The sequence below is a fragment of the Rattus norvegicus genome, chromosome 20, assembly GCF_021556685.1.
Source record: "Rattus norvegicus strain SHRSP/BbbUtx chromosome 20, alternate assembly SHRSP_T2T, whole genome shotgun sequence".
Classification (NCBI taxonomy): domain Eukaryota; kingdom Metazoa; phylum Chordata; class Mammalia; order Rodentia; family Muridae; genus Rattus; species Rattus norvegicus.
Window position 1 is genome coordinate 28,661,628 of NC_141553.1, and position 20,697 is coordinate 28,682,324.

The 20,697-nt window shown below is 44.7% G+C and overlaps 1 protein-coding gene across 2 annotated transcripts in view; it reads right to left on the bottom strand.

Annotated features, from left to right (window-relative positions):
- Positions 1 to 20,697, bottom strand: part of Mcu (mitochondrial calcium uniporter) — a 164,693-nt gene that overhangs the window by 137,831 nt on the left and 6,165 nt on the right. Inside the window, exons 2-3 of one of the 2 annotated variants that reach the window (XM_087597257.1) lie at positions 11,666 to 11,779; positions 11,012 to 11,060 (exon numbers count right to left, since the gene is read on the bottom strand). Of the exons in view, the coding sequence (XP_087453383.1) occupies positions 11,012 to 11,038 (27 nt within the window). The 5' untranslated portion in view covers positions 11,039 to 11,060; positions 11,666 to 11,779. 2 annotated transcript variants of the gene reach the window in all.

The window sequence follows — 20,697 nt, forward strand, 5'->3', positions numbered from 1 at the left end:
TATGAACACCTTGGCAGGCATGCACACAAAACAAATGCAAGGCAAAGTCATCTACTGATAGGACTACTGTAAGTCATCTACTGTAGGACTGATTTTTTTTTTTTATAAAAGGAGTCCAAAAGGCAGGGTTTTTAATCACTTCACCACATAATACAATTATTCTTTTGTTCATGACGGTGATGCTGGGGATCACCCCACAAGCACGGTCAATACGCAATCCGTCACTGAGGTATATCTCCAGGCTAGGCTCGAACTCTCTCTCCTCCTGCCTCACTTCCCCAGCGCTGGGATTCCCCAGCATGTGCCATCACACCCAGGTCATTATGCAAACTGAAGGCTCACTTTTGAGACTCCAGGCTGCACTTACACCGAAGCAGTCAGGAGACCTAGCATAGCGTAAGCAACTGCCACCACAATGGCCCATCAGGATGGGACAAGGACATCCCCCTCATCCCTTCCTCCCATCCCTTCATCCCCCTGACTTGTCTTTGCTAGATTCTCGTGTCAGTCTCCTGAACCAAGCACAGATGTTAGTCACCCCCACGACATCTTACAGCTCATGGTGGTTCAGTTACATAGGTGTGTCCTGTATTCACACTGACAGTCCCCACCCCCTTCTCTACAGGACACCTCAGAGGAGGAAAAGGGGGTAAGATGAGTGACCTCAGACTTTAGTTCAAAAAGTCTCTCCCATGTTACTTTGCCACACACTTCCTCTTCTTACCCATAACCACACATCAGCCAATCGGCTCTTCCTCCAATTGGAAGCCCATATAACAGCCAGGCCACCTTCGGTTGCTCCAAACTATAGGCCAGGGGCTTTGCACTTGTCTCTCAGCAGGAATGCACCTGTGTCCTTCCCAGAACGGTAAGCCTTCAGTAAGCCCTTCTGTAACTACTCAAATCTAAATTGATCTTCTAATTACTCTACCAAATTCCCCGTGGTTTTTAACTACTTAGTTCTTTTAAATAGCCTTTTTGTCGGGGGAAATTATCATCTTATAAAGTCTGCCGCCTGTGATAGAAATCGAAAGCTGACTTTCCCAGACATCTTTGCAAACAGGTGGCAGCTATGTGGCCATCTCCTGCCACTCTGGTATTTTGATTAAGAAGCAAATGACATCATGGAGATGGCCTTGTGGAATCCACGCTGACCAGAGTGAGACTAGCTTTCTTTAGGAAGCGAAAGTGGCAGAAGCCCTCGTGGTTCATGTGACACTTAGTAATGACCAGGCAGGGCCAACACTTGTTCCCAGTGCAAACGCAGAACAGGGTCTTCGGTGACTTTAGTCCAGTGGTAGGACGCTGCCATTGCTCCTGCTGAGTATATCCGAAGACTGATTCTCGGGTTTCTGTGAACTCCCCAAAGCACTCTTAAAATTACTTTTTTCTACTTATTCTAAGCAGAGAGGATTCTACCATTTACGACTAAGAACTCTGCTCGTCCTTGAACGTTTTTTTTTTCACATAGTTCAAATGATGACGTGCTTCTTTATTATTTGTTTCATTTGTTGGCTGACTATGAAGACAGGGGTAGTGTGTACGCTGCGCATTTCTATAAACCCAGTATTTAGAACAGTGCTTTACATATGTGAGGCCCTCAAGGACACACACACACACACACACACACACACACACACACACACACACACCCTAAAACCTTTCAACTACTATGCAAATACATACTTGTGACCCAGTAGAGAGAAACTCAAAGTTATCAGTGCTATGGGAGTCAAAATCGAAAAACTTAGGATCAACCTGGACCAGAAGTCACCCAGTTTATGAAGAAGAAGAGGCATCTGCAGACTGCTGAAAAGGTAGCCTGCAGTCGGGGTACGGCATGGAAAGAGAGGTGCGTGACATCGAAGGGATGGGGAGAGTTGGCACTGGGAAGGAGGGCAGCAAGCGTGGAGAGAGTCTGTTAAGGGAAAGAACTCTGAGCTCTCGGAGTACATCATCAGCCATGCAAAATGAGCAAGATTCTGAATGGCCCCAAATGCTAGGCCTGGAGAATGCTGGATTTGATGATGTTTTAAGAACACTAATCCTCAATGAGTATTTTCATCTGTTCTTTATTCTAGATGTTATCTTCTGTGCAAAACTACAACAGCTACCCACACATTTTCTACAGCTCCCTCTCCAAACACTGGCGCTCTATATTTATCTGTTCAGCTGAGAGACTACAAGAGGAGAAGATCCTTATAATTAATCCTCTTGCAACCAAGCAAATATCCAATTTAAAAATAAAAATCCATTACCAAAATGGCCTTTATTCCTCAAACCCTAGCTACAAACTCAATTTTAAAATTTCCCAACTCCATTTATCTTCTAATCTATTAAAATCTTGCACTGGTTCCAAGTATTTAAACTAAGCTCCTTGATGAAATTCTATGCTAAAATCACAGTCATGCTGAAAACAAAATGTGGTCAACTTTCTAATAGACGTTTTTAGATAGATTCTTTTAAATGTACAGCAAACCTGGGCTGGAGGTGGATCTCGATTGCTAAAGAGCCTGCCTGGCATCCACGAAGCCTTGGGTTCAATTCCCAAGTTCTACATAACTCAGGCATGGGAGCTCACCTCCAAAATACCAGCATTTAGGAGTCAGGAGGACCAGAAGTTCAAGGTCATTCTCAAATACACAACAAAGCTAGCTGAGGCCTGTGAAACCCTGTGTCAATTAAAACAAACAAACAAACAAACAAACATTGCAGATCCTGTAACTATAGAAAGCCTATGTAATTATTTTCTGGCCTTAAATAAACCCGAAGAGATGTATATTACTCCTAGTTACGCCACTAGAAAACATATGCCAAGAAATGGACCATAGCATTCAGAGAGGCAAAGACGGAAACAAAATTAGGACGAGATCAGTTTGCTATGAAGCCACCCCACGAGGCTGGTAAAACTCAAGGGTGAACGCCTGCCTAGCGGGAGTGATGGCTGGGGTTATGCCCAGAGCAGGAGGAGGAAGGAGAGGAAGACTACAGCATCGGCTACGTCAAAAGTACAAATTTAATTTGCTACGTTGAAAGTACAAATTTAATTTGCATTGGTATACCTTGTTCACATCATAAGTCACAGATCCAAATGTTTGATAACACGGGTTGAGAAAGATGTGGGCAGAGAGTAACCCTCCTAACTTCCATTTTTAGGAACACATCCTAAAATTCACAGTGAGCCATGATGGTTATCCACATGGTTGTCACCTTAGCACTGCAAGAATCAGCAAAAGACTGGAAACGCATGCGCAACAGAAGGGAATTCACTGGTCAAAGGGGGTGCCATAGGCTGAGAACAGAAACTTGGACTTTTTCAAGTTTTTGCTTGTATACGATGAAACATCTTCAGGCTAGGAGTCAACTTTACACACAAAATTCATTTGTCTCACATGTATTTTATGTTCACAGCCTGAAGTACATTTATACATTGTATTTTCATATTTTAAAAATGTATTTATTTAGGATACATTACAAAGACTTGCTTTTAAAAAAGTCAATGGAAACAAAAACAAAGCCCACACACAATGCCACAGCAAGGGATACAGAATCCAGCCCAGACATAAAGGAGACACAGGCGGTCTAAAGAGTGAGCAGGCACACAGATGAGGTGGAAGGAAGCGCAGGGTGGAGGCTGGAGACTTGCCTTCAGTGCGTTTTGTTGGTGGGTGGGGTACTTCTCAACGACAGTGAAAGGTCAGCCATTTGTCCTCCTGTACATTCAGGTGGAAGTTACCCTGGATACCCGTGCTGGGAAGCTAGCAGGGAGCAGGCCCTTCACCAAGGGCACCATTGGAGAAGCCACCAAGGTGCTACAGGAATAGCTTAACCTCTTCGGAAACGAGGCCAGTTGCCCGTTTAATAAGCTTGCCTGATTCATGATATCAAATACAGGCACGGGGATCTACACTCACCTTTGCTCTCTCTGAGAATGTGGACCTGGAAACTTTTAATGGCCTAGTTAAGGGGCGAGGAGCAGAAGAGGAAGAGGAGGAGAAAGTGGGAGGAGACTCACCAGCAACTTCTAGACGATGCTTTCTGGAGAAAATTGTAACAGAACAGAAAATTAAGCTCTGATAAAGAAAAAAAAGTTTTTCCCAATGTGCAATTAGCTTTGAGAAAAGAATGGAGATCTTAGAGCGCTGCTGGAGAAGGTGACGGCTCTCCCAAAAGTCGAGCAGACCAGGCTGAGAGGTAGCTGGGGCAGAGCGTTGGCCTGCAAGTGTGAGGCCCTGAGTCTAATTCCCACACAAGTAAAAATGGGACAGAGAAAGAAATGGGAGGAGGGAGAGGGCTGGTGAAGAAGCTCTGGCAGTGCTAATAACTGTCAGGACATTGACTACCCCCAGCCCAAGCCAAGTGGAAGCTTAATTTCTTAATAAAATAGAAAGGGGTAAAAGTGGGGCTGTGGAGAAGGCTCAGTGAGAGAAGAGAATGTCTGTATCAAGTCTGGCCACCTGAGGTCTGTCCCTGAGGAGAAGACTGACCACCAAAAAGGTTCCTCAGTCTCCCATACATGCATGGGGGGAGTATGGGAGATCTATCCCAATCAGTCAATCAACCAATAATAAACAATTAAAAATAAGGCAGCAGCTACTAGTTATAAAAAGATAATATTCTAATATGTACGTGACTCTGTATGTGCACATGTTCATGTATGTGCATGTGTTTACATGTGTATGAAGCCAGATCAACATCAATATCATCCTCTATCATTCTCCACCTTATCTCTTGAGAGCATCTTCACTGAACCCGAGGCTCACAGATTCAGCAGATCTGGCTAAGCAGGGAACTCTGGGGAATCCTCCCGTGTCTGCCTCCCAGCACTGGGGACTATAGGCCTGCTACCACATTCGCCTTCTTATATGGATGCTGGAGACCTGAGCCAGCATTCCAATCAAACAAAAGTGTGCATAGAAAGCTGGGAGGCAGGTGCATGGCTAACTTTTTTTTTTGAGGCACGAAAGGGGTCAGTACTGCAGGAACAGAGTGGGCCAGAGCAAGCAAGGCAGCAGATGGAGTCGGACCCGAGCCAAATGTTCAGTGGTGGCGCTGGAGAGCAGACTGTCACACGTTCTGTAACTTCAGTTAGCCCGTGTGGGAGGAGTTATATCAGGCAAGGAGGCAAAAGCTGCAAGTCAGAGGCTCTCCCTGGGAAGCTGGCTTCTCGTGACCACCTCTAGGCCACCTGTGCCTTTTACTATGACTAAGACCAGAAGATACGGGAAGAGAAAGAACTTTCGCCAGGCATTGCCACTCTGAGTTCTGACCACTGGGAAAAGGGGACAAAAGTCAGCCGACTAATTTGGTAGCTGTTAATACAACCTGGGTGGGATGCTTTAGTAGCCTCACCCATGGTGCCAGTGGTGCGAGAGTGAGAGGCCGTTGACCTCAGCATTCGAAGAGTCGCTCAATTCTGAATCAGGACCAGGTTTCACATCCACAAGTCACAGCCTGACCCTGTAACCCCAGCCTCTAGGGAGACTAGGGTAGGAAGATTGTATGAGTCCAGGAGTTCACAGCTAGCCTGAGTACCTACCTCAGAAAACAATACCAGGGCTGGAGAGATGGCTCAGCAGCTAACACGCTGGCTGCTCTTCCAGATGAGCCAGGTCCCAGTCCCAGCACCTACATGGTGTGGCTCACGATCAACTCTAACTCCAGTCCCGAGTCCCGGGAGATCTGACATCTTCTTCTGACCTCTGTGGGTACCAGGCAGAGCACATGGTACACAGACATACAGATAGACCAAGAAACGTATACACATAAAGTAAAAATTTAAGTAACTTTAAAAACAAAATCTCCAATTCTAACCCCAACATCTCCTTCCCAGTTCTAAAATGAGGCCCACTAGTCAAATAGGCTCAGTGAGTTCAAACAAGAACAAGTCTGAAATGTAGTAGTGTTGGTTTGACTTCCGTCACAGTGACAAATGTCTGAGACAAACTGTAAAAGAGTTATGATTGACTCTAAATCCTGGTTCCAGCAGTTCAGCTCATGGTTCACAAGCTCTCCTCCATCACTACGAGCCTGGCCATGGGGATCAGAATGTCAGGGCAGCAAGGTGCGTGGCAGGGGAGGCTGTTCACCTCACGGTGACCAGGAGAGTCGGCTGTGCTAATGGCTTCTTTCTTCCTTTACTCAACTCTCAACTCATTAGATGGTGCTGTCCGCATTCCTGCCAGGCCTTTGTCTCTTAATTGGTATCCCAGATGAGTTACCTCTCGACATACCCTCAGAGACACATCCAGAAATATGCTTTCCCAGTGAAGGCCCCTGTCAACCCAATCACTGACTATGACAATGAGCCAACACAGAGGCCCGTCGGGTATCTTTAGCTAGGGTTTTCTTATCATTAACTGAACAACACACTCACTGATTGAATGACTATCGCTTCTGGTGACTCTCTTGAGAAGCTCAGCCCACTCTAGGCTCTGTAGTACCTATTCTTTCTTTCTAAGAGTCACTCTCCACGTTTAAATTGAAATTAAACCTTCTTAATAAACCCAAAACAAACAATAGAATTGATAACAAAAGACTCAAAATGAGAAAGTTCAAAAGATTTGACTATCATATATAATATGAATACACAAGTATTAATGTATGCATATTAATATATTGGTATTGACATGTGAATACCTAATATGCTTATATTAATAGACAAGTAGTAATTTCTGGGTGTTAATTAATATGATGGGCATTCTGTAAGCTGCAGATGAGAGGGAGGAACTATTAGCCATCCGGGACTTGAGCCGGTCAGAGGAAGCGGGGAACTGGGCAGCAGCCCTGTTCAATGCCCACACCACCCCAACCGAGGGGAGAATGGGGGTTTGCAGCTGGCCTAGGCAACACTGTAATGTCTTTTCTTTTTTAAGGTAGGATGCAAGACACAGGGAGACAGACATTAACAACTGTGAGATAAGTGAACACGTATTTGAGCTCCTAATTAATTCCGTCATTCATTCCCTTCCCTGACAAGTTATTAGACACCTCCTGCCCATTTCCTTCGATAATGGCAATCGAGTACCTACTCCAATGGTCTCTCAAGAATAAGAATACAGTAATAAAAATATTACTATAAAACTTACTAATTGGTTACTACTTATCGAAATAAAACTAGTATCACTAAAGATGAAGACGGATTAGAATTTAGTCATAGAAGGTCATGAACTTCAGGCTAAGCAGGATATGCATTAAATTTTACGGTAGTAGCAAGGCATAGTTTTGTGTGGGAAAATGAGAAGTCAGGTTCGGTGGGTTCATTTACTTATATCTGTGGTGCTAGAGATGGGACCCAGGGCCATGTGCATAGCAAGTAATGTAAAGAAATCTACCCCAGGACCACCACTGACGATTTAGGAAAGCCAATCTGTGGGAAGCCACAAAATGGACTAATTATAGAGGAAACAGGGAGGTTGGGACCTGCGTAGTACAAGTCCAGCTACGGGATGAGAAACTAAACAAGAAGGGATGCTGAGAGGGGGTGCTGGTATGTGGAGAGGCAGGACTCATTCACAGATCTAACCAGGGTGGTCAGTGGGAAGGACAGAAAACCGCAACACAGACACACTGACAGACCCAAGTTCCAGCCTGGCTTATAAGCCTTTAGCATAGAAAGTGCGCTAAGGAGCATTGAGACTTGTTGACCCTATGTAACACAGATCAAGAAGAAAAGAAGCTCTCCTCTAAGGGGTCACCAGACCTGGGAACAGTTAGGAAAGAAAACAGAGGCTCACTTTGTCTTCTAGTACAAACAGGCCCACATCAGCTCCACTAATCCACATGTACCTGCCAGCCCCATTTATCCTAAGCCATAAAGTCAATCCATTCAACTTGTTCAGTAGAGCCCTTAAACATCTGCAGGGGAATTCTGTGGTGCTTTTAGAGTACTTTTTAAACTCTGTACATGTATGCCCTCAAAGAATTCCAAGCACATGCAAAGTCTAAGTTCATTGTCTGTCATGGGGTGGGCACACACCTGTGGAGCGAGGACCTACCAGAGACACAGACCACTACTAGTATCCCAGACTCCTTCACTGTCACAGAAACACGTCTCCAGCCCCTCAGGGGTAACCGGCCTCCTAAGTTCTGACACTCGGATTAGTTTGCTAGTGTGAAAGTGATGCCAGTGAGACTGTAGAATGTTGGCATGGGGTTCCCTTCACCCAACAGTATACTCCTAAGATGACAAGTCTCCTTCCACAAAGCTCCGGTTTGCTCTTTCCGGCCACTACCCAATATTCCTGGGCATTTATTTCACAACTAATTTTCGCATGCTACTATTGATGACCGGGTGGAAAATTCCTGTGTGGCCCTTCATTTGGCATGAACGTTCCTGCCCATCTGCCTTGGTGACTGTGTGCACACAGTTCTGTTGTGCGCAAATTCACAGTAGAACTGGAATCCGCAGCAGAACTGCTGCATCGCAGGGAACGCGTGTGCTCAGCTTACGTCAGCCACTGAAAAGCTTTTAAGGAGGAAGTATTTCAAGGCCTTTGCAGTAGCATGTGAGTTAGAGTAATGACTGAGGAGAAGGTGCGAACTCCCTCCGGCAGCCTAGTGAGTAGAGCTGAGGGCTGTGGAAGGCGGAACTTCTGAGTAGCTTTCAGTCGGAGGAGCGGATTGCCATGGGGGAGCTTCCCCACCTGGTCCTCAGAGGCCACTCAATTTAGGATATTTTTAGCAGCTGCCTAGCATGTTCATGCTTGCATGTATGCATGTATGTGTGTACACACAAACACACATGCCCTTAATGACAGGACATAAAAAAAGGAAAAAGGCAGGGAGTCTGAATAAAGTATGGACCTTAGTACTGAAAGATTATGACTGGTTCATTAATTACAGTAAATGTGGATGACAGTGTAAAAAGATAAGAAGAGGGGAAGGGGAGGAAAGAAAACATAAGGAATGAGGAAATATAGGAATTTAGTTTGTCTAAAAACCTAAAACAGTGCTGGAAAAATTTTAAACATCCACTTGAGACATAATCTCCACATTGTAATGTAGCTACAGAACTTCTTTCAGGTCACACGTTAAAGGCTCTAGCTATGTACACAAATGTGCACACACATACATGCATGTGCACTTTCTATCTATAAACAGATACACAGACAAACAAGGGGTGCATTCTACCTGTGCAAATACTGAGGTTTGTGCCTTATGAATAAACCTTTCTTTTCCATTCTAACTAGTCTAGCCTTTCTGACTTCACACTGCACGCATTGATAATTCATCAGGCAGCAATCTTCCAGTAATTTCTAAGCAATAACGAGCCAAACCTCCAAGCAAAGCTAACATTCCAAAGGCCATATATTAATAGTAGTTTCAAGTCACGGAGTCCTTATTTACACCATGGGGGTGGGGAGGAGAAGTGGACAGGCCTTCAGCTGTTAGAGAAAATAGCCACTAACGTGATAGAAGACGTAGGAAAAGGAACCTGGGCAAAGGGCGAGAGATCCGCCTCGTGCAGCCCTACACTGCTTGGGGCCACTCAGCAATCCTTGACCATCTCCAGCCCTCAGTACTCAAGACTTCAAGTCTATGATCAACTGTAGAGTCTCTCTGCGAGCCAGGAGGTCCTTCATTCTCACTTCTTACCTGTGCAATTATCCTACTTAAACCTTTTCTCTCCATTCTACAAAACATTGAGAGAATCTAAAAGAGGACATCTCACCACTGAATGAACGCCTATGCCTAAACACACATACACCCACACACACATACCCACAGACAAACAGACCCACATGCTTATACACACACACACGCACACATACGCTCACACACATACACACACATGCTCATACACACACACATGCTCACACACACATACATGCTCACACACACACAAACACATATACACACAGACCCACATGCTCATACACACACACATACACACATGCTCATACACACACACGCATACACACACATGCTCATACACACACATATACACACACATACACACAGGCTCATACACACACATACACACACACATGCTCACACACACATACATGCTCACACACACACACAAACACATATACACACAGACCCACATGCTCATACACACACACATACACACATGCTCATACACATACACACACGCTCATACACACACACATGCTCATACACACACACAGCACGTGTGCAAGTACACATATAGACACACAGACCTACATGCGCACACACATGCACAGCACAAAGCACAAGCACACACATAGACACACATACTCATGTACACATACCCACATGCTCATACACACACACACACACACACACACAATGCTCATACATAAACACACACACAAACACACAAACACACACACACACACACAAACATGAGGGGGATGAAAAATGAAATGAAAGATAAAGTTAGATATCAAGTTTCCATTTCTTTAACCTTGCATTAGAAAACATAACACTACATAGGCTCAGTTTGACGAATGTTTGTCCCAGGTTCTATCCCTGGCATTACATAATTCAGGAGTGATGTCTCACACCCGAAATTCTAGCACTCGGGAGGTGGAGGCAGGAGTATCAAAAGTTCAAGGTCAACCTCAAGTAGGTAGTGTTCAAGGCCCACCTGAACTACACCAGACCCTTTCTCAAAGTACCAGCCTCAAAAGACACAGTACCCACGCCACTCCATGGACTGCAGACATTTACTTTAACATATCGAGGCTTTCTTGGTTTGTTCCCTAGGAGCTTTTAAATCAGCTGGGGTTCGAGCAATTTTATGCGTTTAAAGTTTGTTTCTCCTAGAGTTAAACAAGCTTCTTGTTAAAAAGCCAAATAATATTTATGAGATCACATAGTCTCTGTGGTAAGAACACAACTCTATTGTTAGACGAGGACAGACAGACAGACATGAAAGTGAATGGACCTGGGTTTCGATAAAACTTTATTTATAAAAATAAGCAGCTGCCGGCTATAGTTTGCTAGTCTCCTCCTTAGAGTCACACTAAGACAACCGTTTTGTTTGCAGGGGGAATGCTCATGAGTCGGGATCTGCACATACCTGCGAACGTTCAAGTTTCCCCTGCATGAACAGGTCACACCACCAATACCTAAAGACAGAGCAGGAAAACACTCTCCCTTACATGGTTGTTAAGACAAAATAGGGATGTGTTAATTTACATAGGCAAAATTTACAAGATGACCTGCAAAAGTAAAACACCAGGTTTCAGCAAACTTTAGCGGTAAACACGGAAACTCAAGTCTGGTCATCCCTCTACATATTAAGCAACTGATTAGGATAAATGCCAAAGTTGTTGGCTTTCTTGGAAGACCTACTCTGTTTGCATTCAACCCAGTTGCTTCAAACCTGCCGTCTCTTGGTCACCCTTAAACCGCTCAATCTACAGACAGCCGGAGTAATTACTATTTGACCTGATGTATTTGGGGCTGCCACAAGAGTTGCTCACCAGAGTGAATGAGTGGGTAGTCGATTCTACCTTCCTTTGGGTCTACCCTAGCAAAAATGTCCCATCTGTAACATCACCTCACTAAGTCCGGCCCCATGGTAGCTAGCGGGTGTTCAGTAGCAGGCTGGAGCAGAGCTGGCCTGCCAAGATCAAGCAAGTGCCTTTTTAAAAACTGACCTTAAGAAGTTTCTCTACATGGCTTTGCCAAGTAAGCAAAGACCACGTTAAATAGTAAAGAAGGCACTTACTTGACTCCCACAGGCCAGCTCCACACTCTAGCAGCTAAGATGTCACTGGCATGGACAGTGGACAGTGAGGTGGGGATCTTGCCAGCCACTGAGGAATGGTCATGAGAGAAAGACCTAAGGAACAGAGAAAAGTAAGGTCAACGTCAAAGGCGCAGGCCCTGAGCCTACCAGCATGGCTGCCTTAGCCCGCCATGCTGGGAGCCTCCAAAGACCTTCTGAGAGCGCTCTTGGCATAGCTCCAGACGGATTGGGAGAGACCTTTCAGAGAAGTAAAGTATTAATTCATCAATTGCCACCCGAAAAGCTCAGAGATGGAACAAGCATGGATCCGAAGCAACACCCGCACACAAATATTTTCTGAGACACTTGTGAAGACCAGCAATTTTTTTTTCACTTTATTTCCTGGATTCAGAATATAAAGCTAAAACAGAGAGTTCTAATAAACAATGAAGACATAACCATTTCTAATGAAAGTGTCTAACAATAGAGCTGTGGGGCTATCTCAGCACTGCGAGATCTCGATACACTTAAAAACGTGACAGGAGCGAGGGCTTGGCAGTTAAGAGCAACCCAGGTTGCTTTTTCGGAAGACCCGGGTTCAATTCTCGGTGTTCACATGGAGGCTTAAAGCCATCTGTAACTCAAGTTCCCTGGGATTCAACACACTGCTCTGGCCTCAACAGAACACCAGGCACACTCTACGTGACACATAGGAACACCAGCAGACAGAACACCGATATACATTAAATAAATAAACAACAAAAAAGTTCTTAAAAAATAGATGCAGTCTATCGGCCTAACCACAAAACTCTCTGGGACCAGCGTTGCCCTTGACTGTGACTGGGGAGTCCTAAAAGCTAAGAACAGTAATAAAAGAAATCTGCATGTATCAGGATAAACACCCCCCTCCCCACACATAAACTATACCCGTATCTGTTAAAATGTGTGGTTTTCTGAAAAGCATCAACAATGAAGAACAAAACTCTCATCTGTCCTCCATACAATCCTCCTTCTAACTAATCATCCCTGAAAATAAAAGACAGACTGATGGACTGACAGGCAGGTAGACAGACAGACATGCAGACAGGCAGACAGACAGGTAGGTAGATAGGTAGACAGACAGACAGACAGACCTACCTCTGCCTTTACCAACAATCCATTCGGCACTCATTCTCAGACAATGGACGAAACACACAAGCAACTGAACTCAGGCATTCCTGAGCCTCTAGAACTGACAAGTTCCTCAAAATGCAAATATAACTTTTTTTCATTCTAAATTAGTATTTGTCAAACAAATGTTCTGAAGTGCCCTTTCTTTGTTTTTCAATGTATTTATTTATTTAGTGAGAATTTCACATGAGTACTGAATATGTATCACTCCCCTGTCCAACCATTAATTCTAAGATGCATTAAAATTGTCCACTCTTTCCAGCAGACAACTGGTGGCTCAAACTGTCCAGGTCCCAATCAGCTTAATTACAATCGGCTACTCACTGTTAATAGCATTTCTGGCCAGACTACAGCTTGAATGCCTAAGTGGCGATTTCCCCTTGGTCTTGGCCGCTCTCGCCTTGCCTTAAGACCACCCCTGGAAGCATCCTGCTGGCTTGCCTCCCCTTGCTGGCTCAGCACTTCTGGTTAATGTGCGGCAGAGCAAATCACTTGGAGGGCCAACCCCGATGAAGCTGGGCACTGTGGTTCCTGTAAAAGATGCTCAGATTGTTAGCATGGATTCTGAAACTGTAAGATAAAGGTAGGAGACTGAGATGATAAAAATGTACCCAAGACTGTGCCTTAAAACAAGGACTATAACCCAGATTCAATCCCGGCTCCCATATGGTAACGCCAACCATCTGGGACTGGACCTCTGTGGGCACTGGGCACATGTGGTACACATACAGACAATACACAGAAAATCAAACATAAATACATTAAAAACTAAGGACTATAAAGTAAGAATCTCCATGGACTAAGACTGATTATTAAAACAGGTATTTATTTCACATCAACTATCTTAAGAAGTCCTCCTTGTCCTTCTGGAACTCAAGTTTCTTCGGCTTGCTCTGGAAAGCTATGCCACAACTTAACAACCAGCTTTTTCTTTAACCATGAAAGGCATTAAATTCTTTTTACAAAATAAAGCAGCATCTATGCACTGCAGAGCATGCCAAACACGGAGAAACAAGTTGACACCAGCAGGTTTCATGCGCTGTCTACCCTGGGAAAACCCTCGGATTTCAGTGGAGTGAAGCAAGCTGTCCGGCAGCAGCCAGGTCCCCGTGAGCTCGCCGTTAGAGCAGATGCTACTGTGCACCCTTCTCAAGCCACGTTTGCCTGTGTGATGAGATACTACTCTCTGCCTTCTCTGGGGAAGCACAAAAGGCTTTCCCAAGAAGATGACAAAGGAGGACACTGCACACCAAAAAGGAGATTAGCTTTTCTGAAAGGCAAAAGAGCATTCCAAGTCTAACCTTAAAAATGGCAGAATAGATCCCTGCCCCTCACAATCGTCAGTGAAAAAATACTGTTAGCTAAGAAATGATCCTTTACATGAGTCAGACTCAGAAATGCCACAGAGCACTTAAAAATGAATGAAGTGGGGACTCGATTGATGGCGCTGGCTAATCTTCCGAGGACCTGGATTTGATTCCCAGTACCACATGGTGGCTCAAAACCATCTGTTCCAGGAGATCTGATGCTTTCTTCTGGCTTCCACAAGTACCAGGCATGCACATGGTACATAGATACACATGCAGATGAAATACTCATACACATTAAATAAATAACAAAATAAAAGTGAACTAGATAATGTATTAACTAAACACAATCTTATTCTGCATTACTTTTATTTGGGGGGTGCAGGTAGAGGTCAGTGGGCAACCTGCAGGAACTGGTTCTCTCCCTCCTCCGAGTAGGTTCTATGGACTAAAGTCAGGTGATCAGAATTGGTGGCAAGCACCCTTACCCACTGAGTCATCATGATGACCCCCAATTAAAGCTTTTTCAAGTGTTATGCCAAGAGAATAAACTGGAGGAAGACACAGAGTGTAAGGATTTCTACCTAGTTTTAAAGCACGTGGACAAGACTCTGAAGGGTTTGAGGATGAGCACATGCACGCACAGGATGATCACACACTGGGTGGGAAACACCAGAACCCAGAGAGTGTTACTCTGGGAAAGAGGTCAGGAAACAGAAGGAGCTCCTAGGGGAATCCACTGAGCATGATGTAATCTCCTTATGACCCGCCCCTCTAGAAAACTCGCTCCGGTGACAGAAGGTCTTTCCTAGTGAGTCCTTGGTGAACTGGAGGGTCAGTACTTCCTGCTTTCTCCTATGACTTCTCTGGTGCTGACGTGATGTGACCTTTGCCCATAGCTCAGGGCCTCCGCCCACGGCTACTTTTCATCTTACCAGAATACTCATTTTAGGTAAAAAATAAAACATAAAAACTACCACAGTTCCCTTTCATTCTCCGTCCTTGCTGCTACAAGCTCTAGCAATCATTAAAAAGAAAGCTATTATATAGTTCAAGCTCACCCAACTTTGTGGTATTGGCCATGCTAAGAATTATAATTCATTCGGAGTCACAGACCAAGGCAGAATGAGCTATTAAAATTAAAGAAAGCACTGACTAGTGTTCAGCTCTCCATTACATAAATCAATATTCCAAAATTCTGTAATGTGTTACACTAACAGTCTGTCTTACCACCTCAACCGTACTTAGAAACCATTTGTTTTAAGACGTAGATCAGAGCTACAGATCTGAAAAATTATTTCAGATTTTACTTTCTTGGGGATTTAAAGATAAAGTAAAATCACCAAGCATATAGATACACTTGGATTTTCTTTAAAAAAAATTCAACAATAGCTTCTGACCGAAAATTTTCTTTTTATATAGAAGTTTCTGTCACCAGCACTTACAGATCAGTGAGAGAGGAGGAGGAAGAGGAGGAGGAGAGGAAGAAGGAGCAAGAGGAGGAGCCAGAGAAGGGTGAGGAGGAGCAGGAGGAGGAGGAAGAAGAGGAAGAAGAAGAAGAAGAGAAGAGTTCTTAATACCCTCATAAAGCTTTACTGTTCCGCTATATTCAAACTATCTTTAAACATACTTCTTTAAAGTATCCTAATATCTGAATTCTGTTTTAAAAATAAAAAGTGGGTTTTTACCACAGTTGGCCACCTGTCACAGCCTGATTGGTGGCAGCTAGCAGGGTGGGTCCTGGCGGTGCAATGACAAAACTGTGGTGGGGGCAGGTTGGAGATTCAGAAGGTTAACTCCAAAACAAATATCTGCAAAAATCTGCCACCTTTGGAATGCGCAAGGAATGTGGGCTGGCAGAACCTCTTCAATCCGTCCCCTCCTGTCTTCTGCAGAACCCAGTTCAGCCCAGCTCCCACCACCACAGGCTGGATAGCAGTTTCTTTTCTGTGTGGGGCCAGGGAGTAAGCAAACACCCTACCTCTCAGTCCTACTTGCTCTCCACCTAGCAGTTGTAGAAGCCCTTCTAGACTGCCAGGACTGGTACATTGCCTTTACACCACCCTGTTTCAGCACAACGCAGACTCCTTCAAGACCATTTGCTGCTACATGAATCAGAAGTCATTCCATCACTGTAATGTCCTAGCAGAGAATGAGATGATCTACAGCTACAACTACCCCGGAGCAAAGGGACTTAGACAATCGTCTTTGGGGTTGTTTAACTCGCTGACTCTGGTCCATCCAAAAGTGATTGAATATCTAAGCTCTTGAAACTGTGCTCCGGTTCTGTCCATGGACCTGGGAGAGTTTATGGGCTTCTAGTTGCCCACCAACGCTATGCCTGCTATTAACACATGGATATCGTGAACAGCTAACCACTTACTAAGGTCTTCCTGCTACACTTTCAGCTAATGTAACTACAAAGGGGAAAAGAAACATTGTATTTCAGGCTACACTCCTGGATGCATTTAGAATCCATTCACTAGTACAATCCTACTGCATCACACCAACTTTGCTGCTTGTACCTTCTCCCCAGTATATCTGCCCCTCCTCTGCTGTTCTCTCAACATTGTAGATTACAAAGAAGGGGGGAGGGGCAGGGAGGCGATGACAACCACAAAAGAGAAAGATGAAGCTCCAGTCATAAATGACTCCCTAAGGGGGGTGAATACAATGTTGACCAAGATATCAGATGAAACTGTGGAAATTGTCCTGATGAGGAACTAGAGGGCCGCTTGTCTTACTCCAAGCTGACCTCATCGTGAAGACTAGACACGCGTACACAGAGAGAGAAAGGGGGAGAGAGAGGAAGACAGAGGGGGGGAGGGAGGGAGGGAGGGAAGGAGGGGGGAGGGAGAGAGAGAGAGAGAGAGAAAAGGAGGAAGGGAGGGAGAGAGAGAAGGATGGAGGGAGGGAGGGAGGGAGGGAGGGAGGGGGGGAGGGAGGGAGGGAGGGAGATCTTTTGCAGCCAGATACCATGGCACCTTAATCCTAGTCTGAGTACCCATCACAAACACATACCCGCATGTACAAACAAGCACATACAAATAAGAAGAAGACACTCTTCAAGATCACCAGATTGCTGAGCACACTCAGCTAACTGACCAAAAACAAAACAACAACGACAAACCCACCAAACGTTAAGACCAAAGAGGTTAAATGTTTTGCTAAAGTTCATGGAAAACAGAGGACAACTCACACCACTGACTTTTTATTTATTAATAATCTTCTTTGTTAATATTTCAAATGATATCTCCCTTCCCTCTTTTCTCTCCGCAAACCCTTGCCCCATCCCATCCCCCCTCCCCAACGGAAGGGTTAGGGGAAGGACTGAAGGACCTGAAGGTCAACTAACCCGTCCACCCTGAGCTCCCAGGGACCAAAGAGTATACTGATGATTATACCACATAGAAGCTTCCATTTCATTTTAGTGGAAAACAAACAAATATATACACATTACCTCTTCACTTAAGTATCCCAGAGAATAGCCTAACGGGACAGCTATCCTTTCTCTGGCGAGTTCAAGTTCACCAACAGCACCACAAGCACCCCCTCTTCTGTAGAAGGTCTCAGTGCCTCTGAAAGACTGTCAGTTACTGAAGAAACAGATGCCCACATTCATACTACAATCCGGAGAAAACCAGAGAGCTGTGCTTTTTAAACATTCTTTTTTAATTAATTAATTAATTAATTATTTTATGTATATGAGTACACTGTAGCTGTCTTCACACACACCAGATCCCATTACAGATGATTGTGAGCCACCATGTGGTTGCTGGGAATTGAACTCAGGACCTCTGGAAGAGTAGTCAGTGCTCTTAACCACTGAGCCATCTCTCCAGCTCCCGAGCTGTGCTTTTTAAACGAACAACTCCAGACATTTTTTTTTTCATTTTACCTTTTAGGCAATGAGGGAAGTAGAACTAGGAATCACCTGCATTTATGTTTCTAGTGTAGAAAGGAAGACGGCTAAATTTTTTAAACAAAACAAAACAAAACCTCGAGATTAGGAATGCCCACTTAGAAACGTTAGACAACCATGTGCTGGATTTGAAAGTTCTTCCAACCTGAAAATAAACATTTAAGGAGATGGGTATGTTTACTTATTTGAACATCACACAGTGTGCACACAAACCAAAACAACCTATAACAGTTACCCATAAACAGACAGAGCTATGATTTTTATTTGCTAATTCAAAACAAACTAAGTGAAAAAAAGAAAAAGACAAGACCATTACCATACCATATTCAACAGTTCCTTAAGGGAATCAAACCTTACGGCCATTAAAGAGCTCTTATCAACACATAAATCAAAGACAAAATGGAAGCTAAGGAGGACTAAGTCCAGGAAAATTACTCTAAAGTCCTCCTCCGATGAGCGGAGTACAAAGGGCAGGACACTGCAAACCTACGGGAAGTACGACACACAGCAGTCTTTGTTCAGAGGTGCTGCGTGCTCTCCATGCGTGTGCACCTTCTCATGCCGCTGAGAAAATCTAAATTCTGTGGGGAAGACGGGGAAGGCGGGTACGTGAGAAGGCAGGCATCTGACTTGATATATAAATGTAAAAGTGTCTTAATAAAAGCACAACGACACATTTTAATACAAAAATAGAAGCCCAGAAAAGAACTCGAAGGAGCACATTTAGTAAGAATATGAAATGGGAACTTTCAAGCGTCAAGAAATAATCTTCGTGCCTAAGGAATAAAGTCGGACCTTGAATTAAACTATCCTCAACCTGGTGCTGGCTAAGAACTTGGCAGACGGACACAGCCCATCATCAATTCTGCTAAGGAAGTTCTCTCTTCTCTACTCCCTATCCTGCCTCTCCTGTCTCTAGCTAATGTCCTAGTTCAGCCATCCCTTCCTGAGCCACTGAACTGGTTGGCTCTTATTGCTCTTACCTCTCTGGTCCCGCCCTCTCTACCTCCCTTTACAGCAAAGCCAGCATGGCCCGTGTAAGAGAGTACGCTTGGACAAGTGACCTTCCTACTTTATATCCTCAGCAAGTCTACAGACAGGCGACGTTTGGGTTTTGTGTTTTTCACACGTGGCTTCTTCAGTGGCAAAATCAACTTGAAAGAGTCATGGTACCTCTTGAGCAGAAAGGAAACCACGCATATTTCTTCGCTTTAACCTGTTCGCAGGCGCACTCATATACACACGGTGGGGCATTTCTAACATGTTCCACGACAGCATTGGCCCACGAATGGCCACTGCTGTACAGAATAAACTTCCAGCTCTTTTGCAAGTCTCTTCACACTCACAGTCTGAGACACTTGACTACCACAGAGGCTGGAGCCAGGCTCTCTCAGGATGACGTACCAAGTGTGCTTCGGCTAATGTGTGGTCCTGGACAAGCGTTCTCAACTAGGATCCTGGGCAACCCACGTAGCCAATCAGAGGTAACACTATCTGTGAAATGAGTACTCCCATCTTGAGGTACCTCAAAAACCGAGGGAGATTTAATATAAAGTGTGTGGTGAAGCTGATAAATATTACTATTGGTATCATCTTACCTGATCTTGTCCATACTGTGCTGTAACAAACCCCCTTACACTGTCGTACCACATCTCTATGACCGGAAACACCAAGTTTTCCAGTCCCACATGCATATACTACTTCATGCTTTAGCACTGGGAGGCCACCTCAGTGAAGCCTTCGCTTCCAACAGGTAGCTGTCAGGGCTCCCTCTCAACCTCCACAAGCAAACAACAGCAAAAAAGGCCTGGTGTTGTGCCCCATGCTTTTAATCCCAGCACCCACCCAGAGGGGAGAGGCAGGAGGATCCTGTGGGTACAAGGCTAGCCTGTTCTACACGGTGAGTTCTAGGACAGCCCGGGGCCTATCTAGAGAGACCCTGTCTCAAGAGAAAAGAAAAGAAAAACTACATTTAAAAAGCAACCGCAACACACCTGTCACAGTGCTTGCACCATGTCCCCTGGCCAGACTGTGCACTCTTGTTTGACCCACCAAAGGGAGCATCTTCCCTAGCACGGTGACTCACAAGGAAAAGTCTACGCATCACTTCCAAGTGATTCTGGGTAATCCTTTATAAGTGGAGCATTTTGTCAGAGTCCACTAGAAAACATTACAGAGCTATCCAGTATAGAGCCAATACCCAACAATTACCTTGTTCAGTAGGACTATTTAACATTCCAGATTAAATTACCAAGATCCCTAGGAAGCAACCCTGACTCAGACACAGTCAGCCAGCTAGCGCCCTAAGGGAACGTAGAGAAAGATTTAAGGACTGAAGATGGTAGGAAGGACCTTGAGGTCTCTTGGAAAACTACAGCAGATGCTTAGGGAGGGAGAGGCAGGAGGAGCAGGAGACAATAGGCAGGTGGAATGAGATTCAGCTCAAAAGCCAAAGTGTTCCTTCCACCCATCGCTAGCACCGAAACCATTTGTGGTACTTAAGGACAAGTAAACCCATCCTCAATGTCTGCATCCACAAAACTGGGGTAGCAATGCCTCCCGCGGGGTTAATAGTGAGGATTAAAAGATTCGCCAGTGTCCTCGGATCCTTCTACACTGCAAGGTCGGGTAGT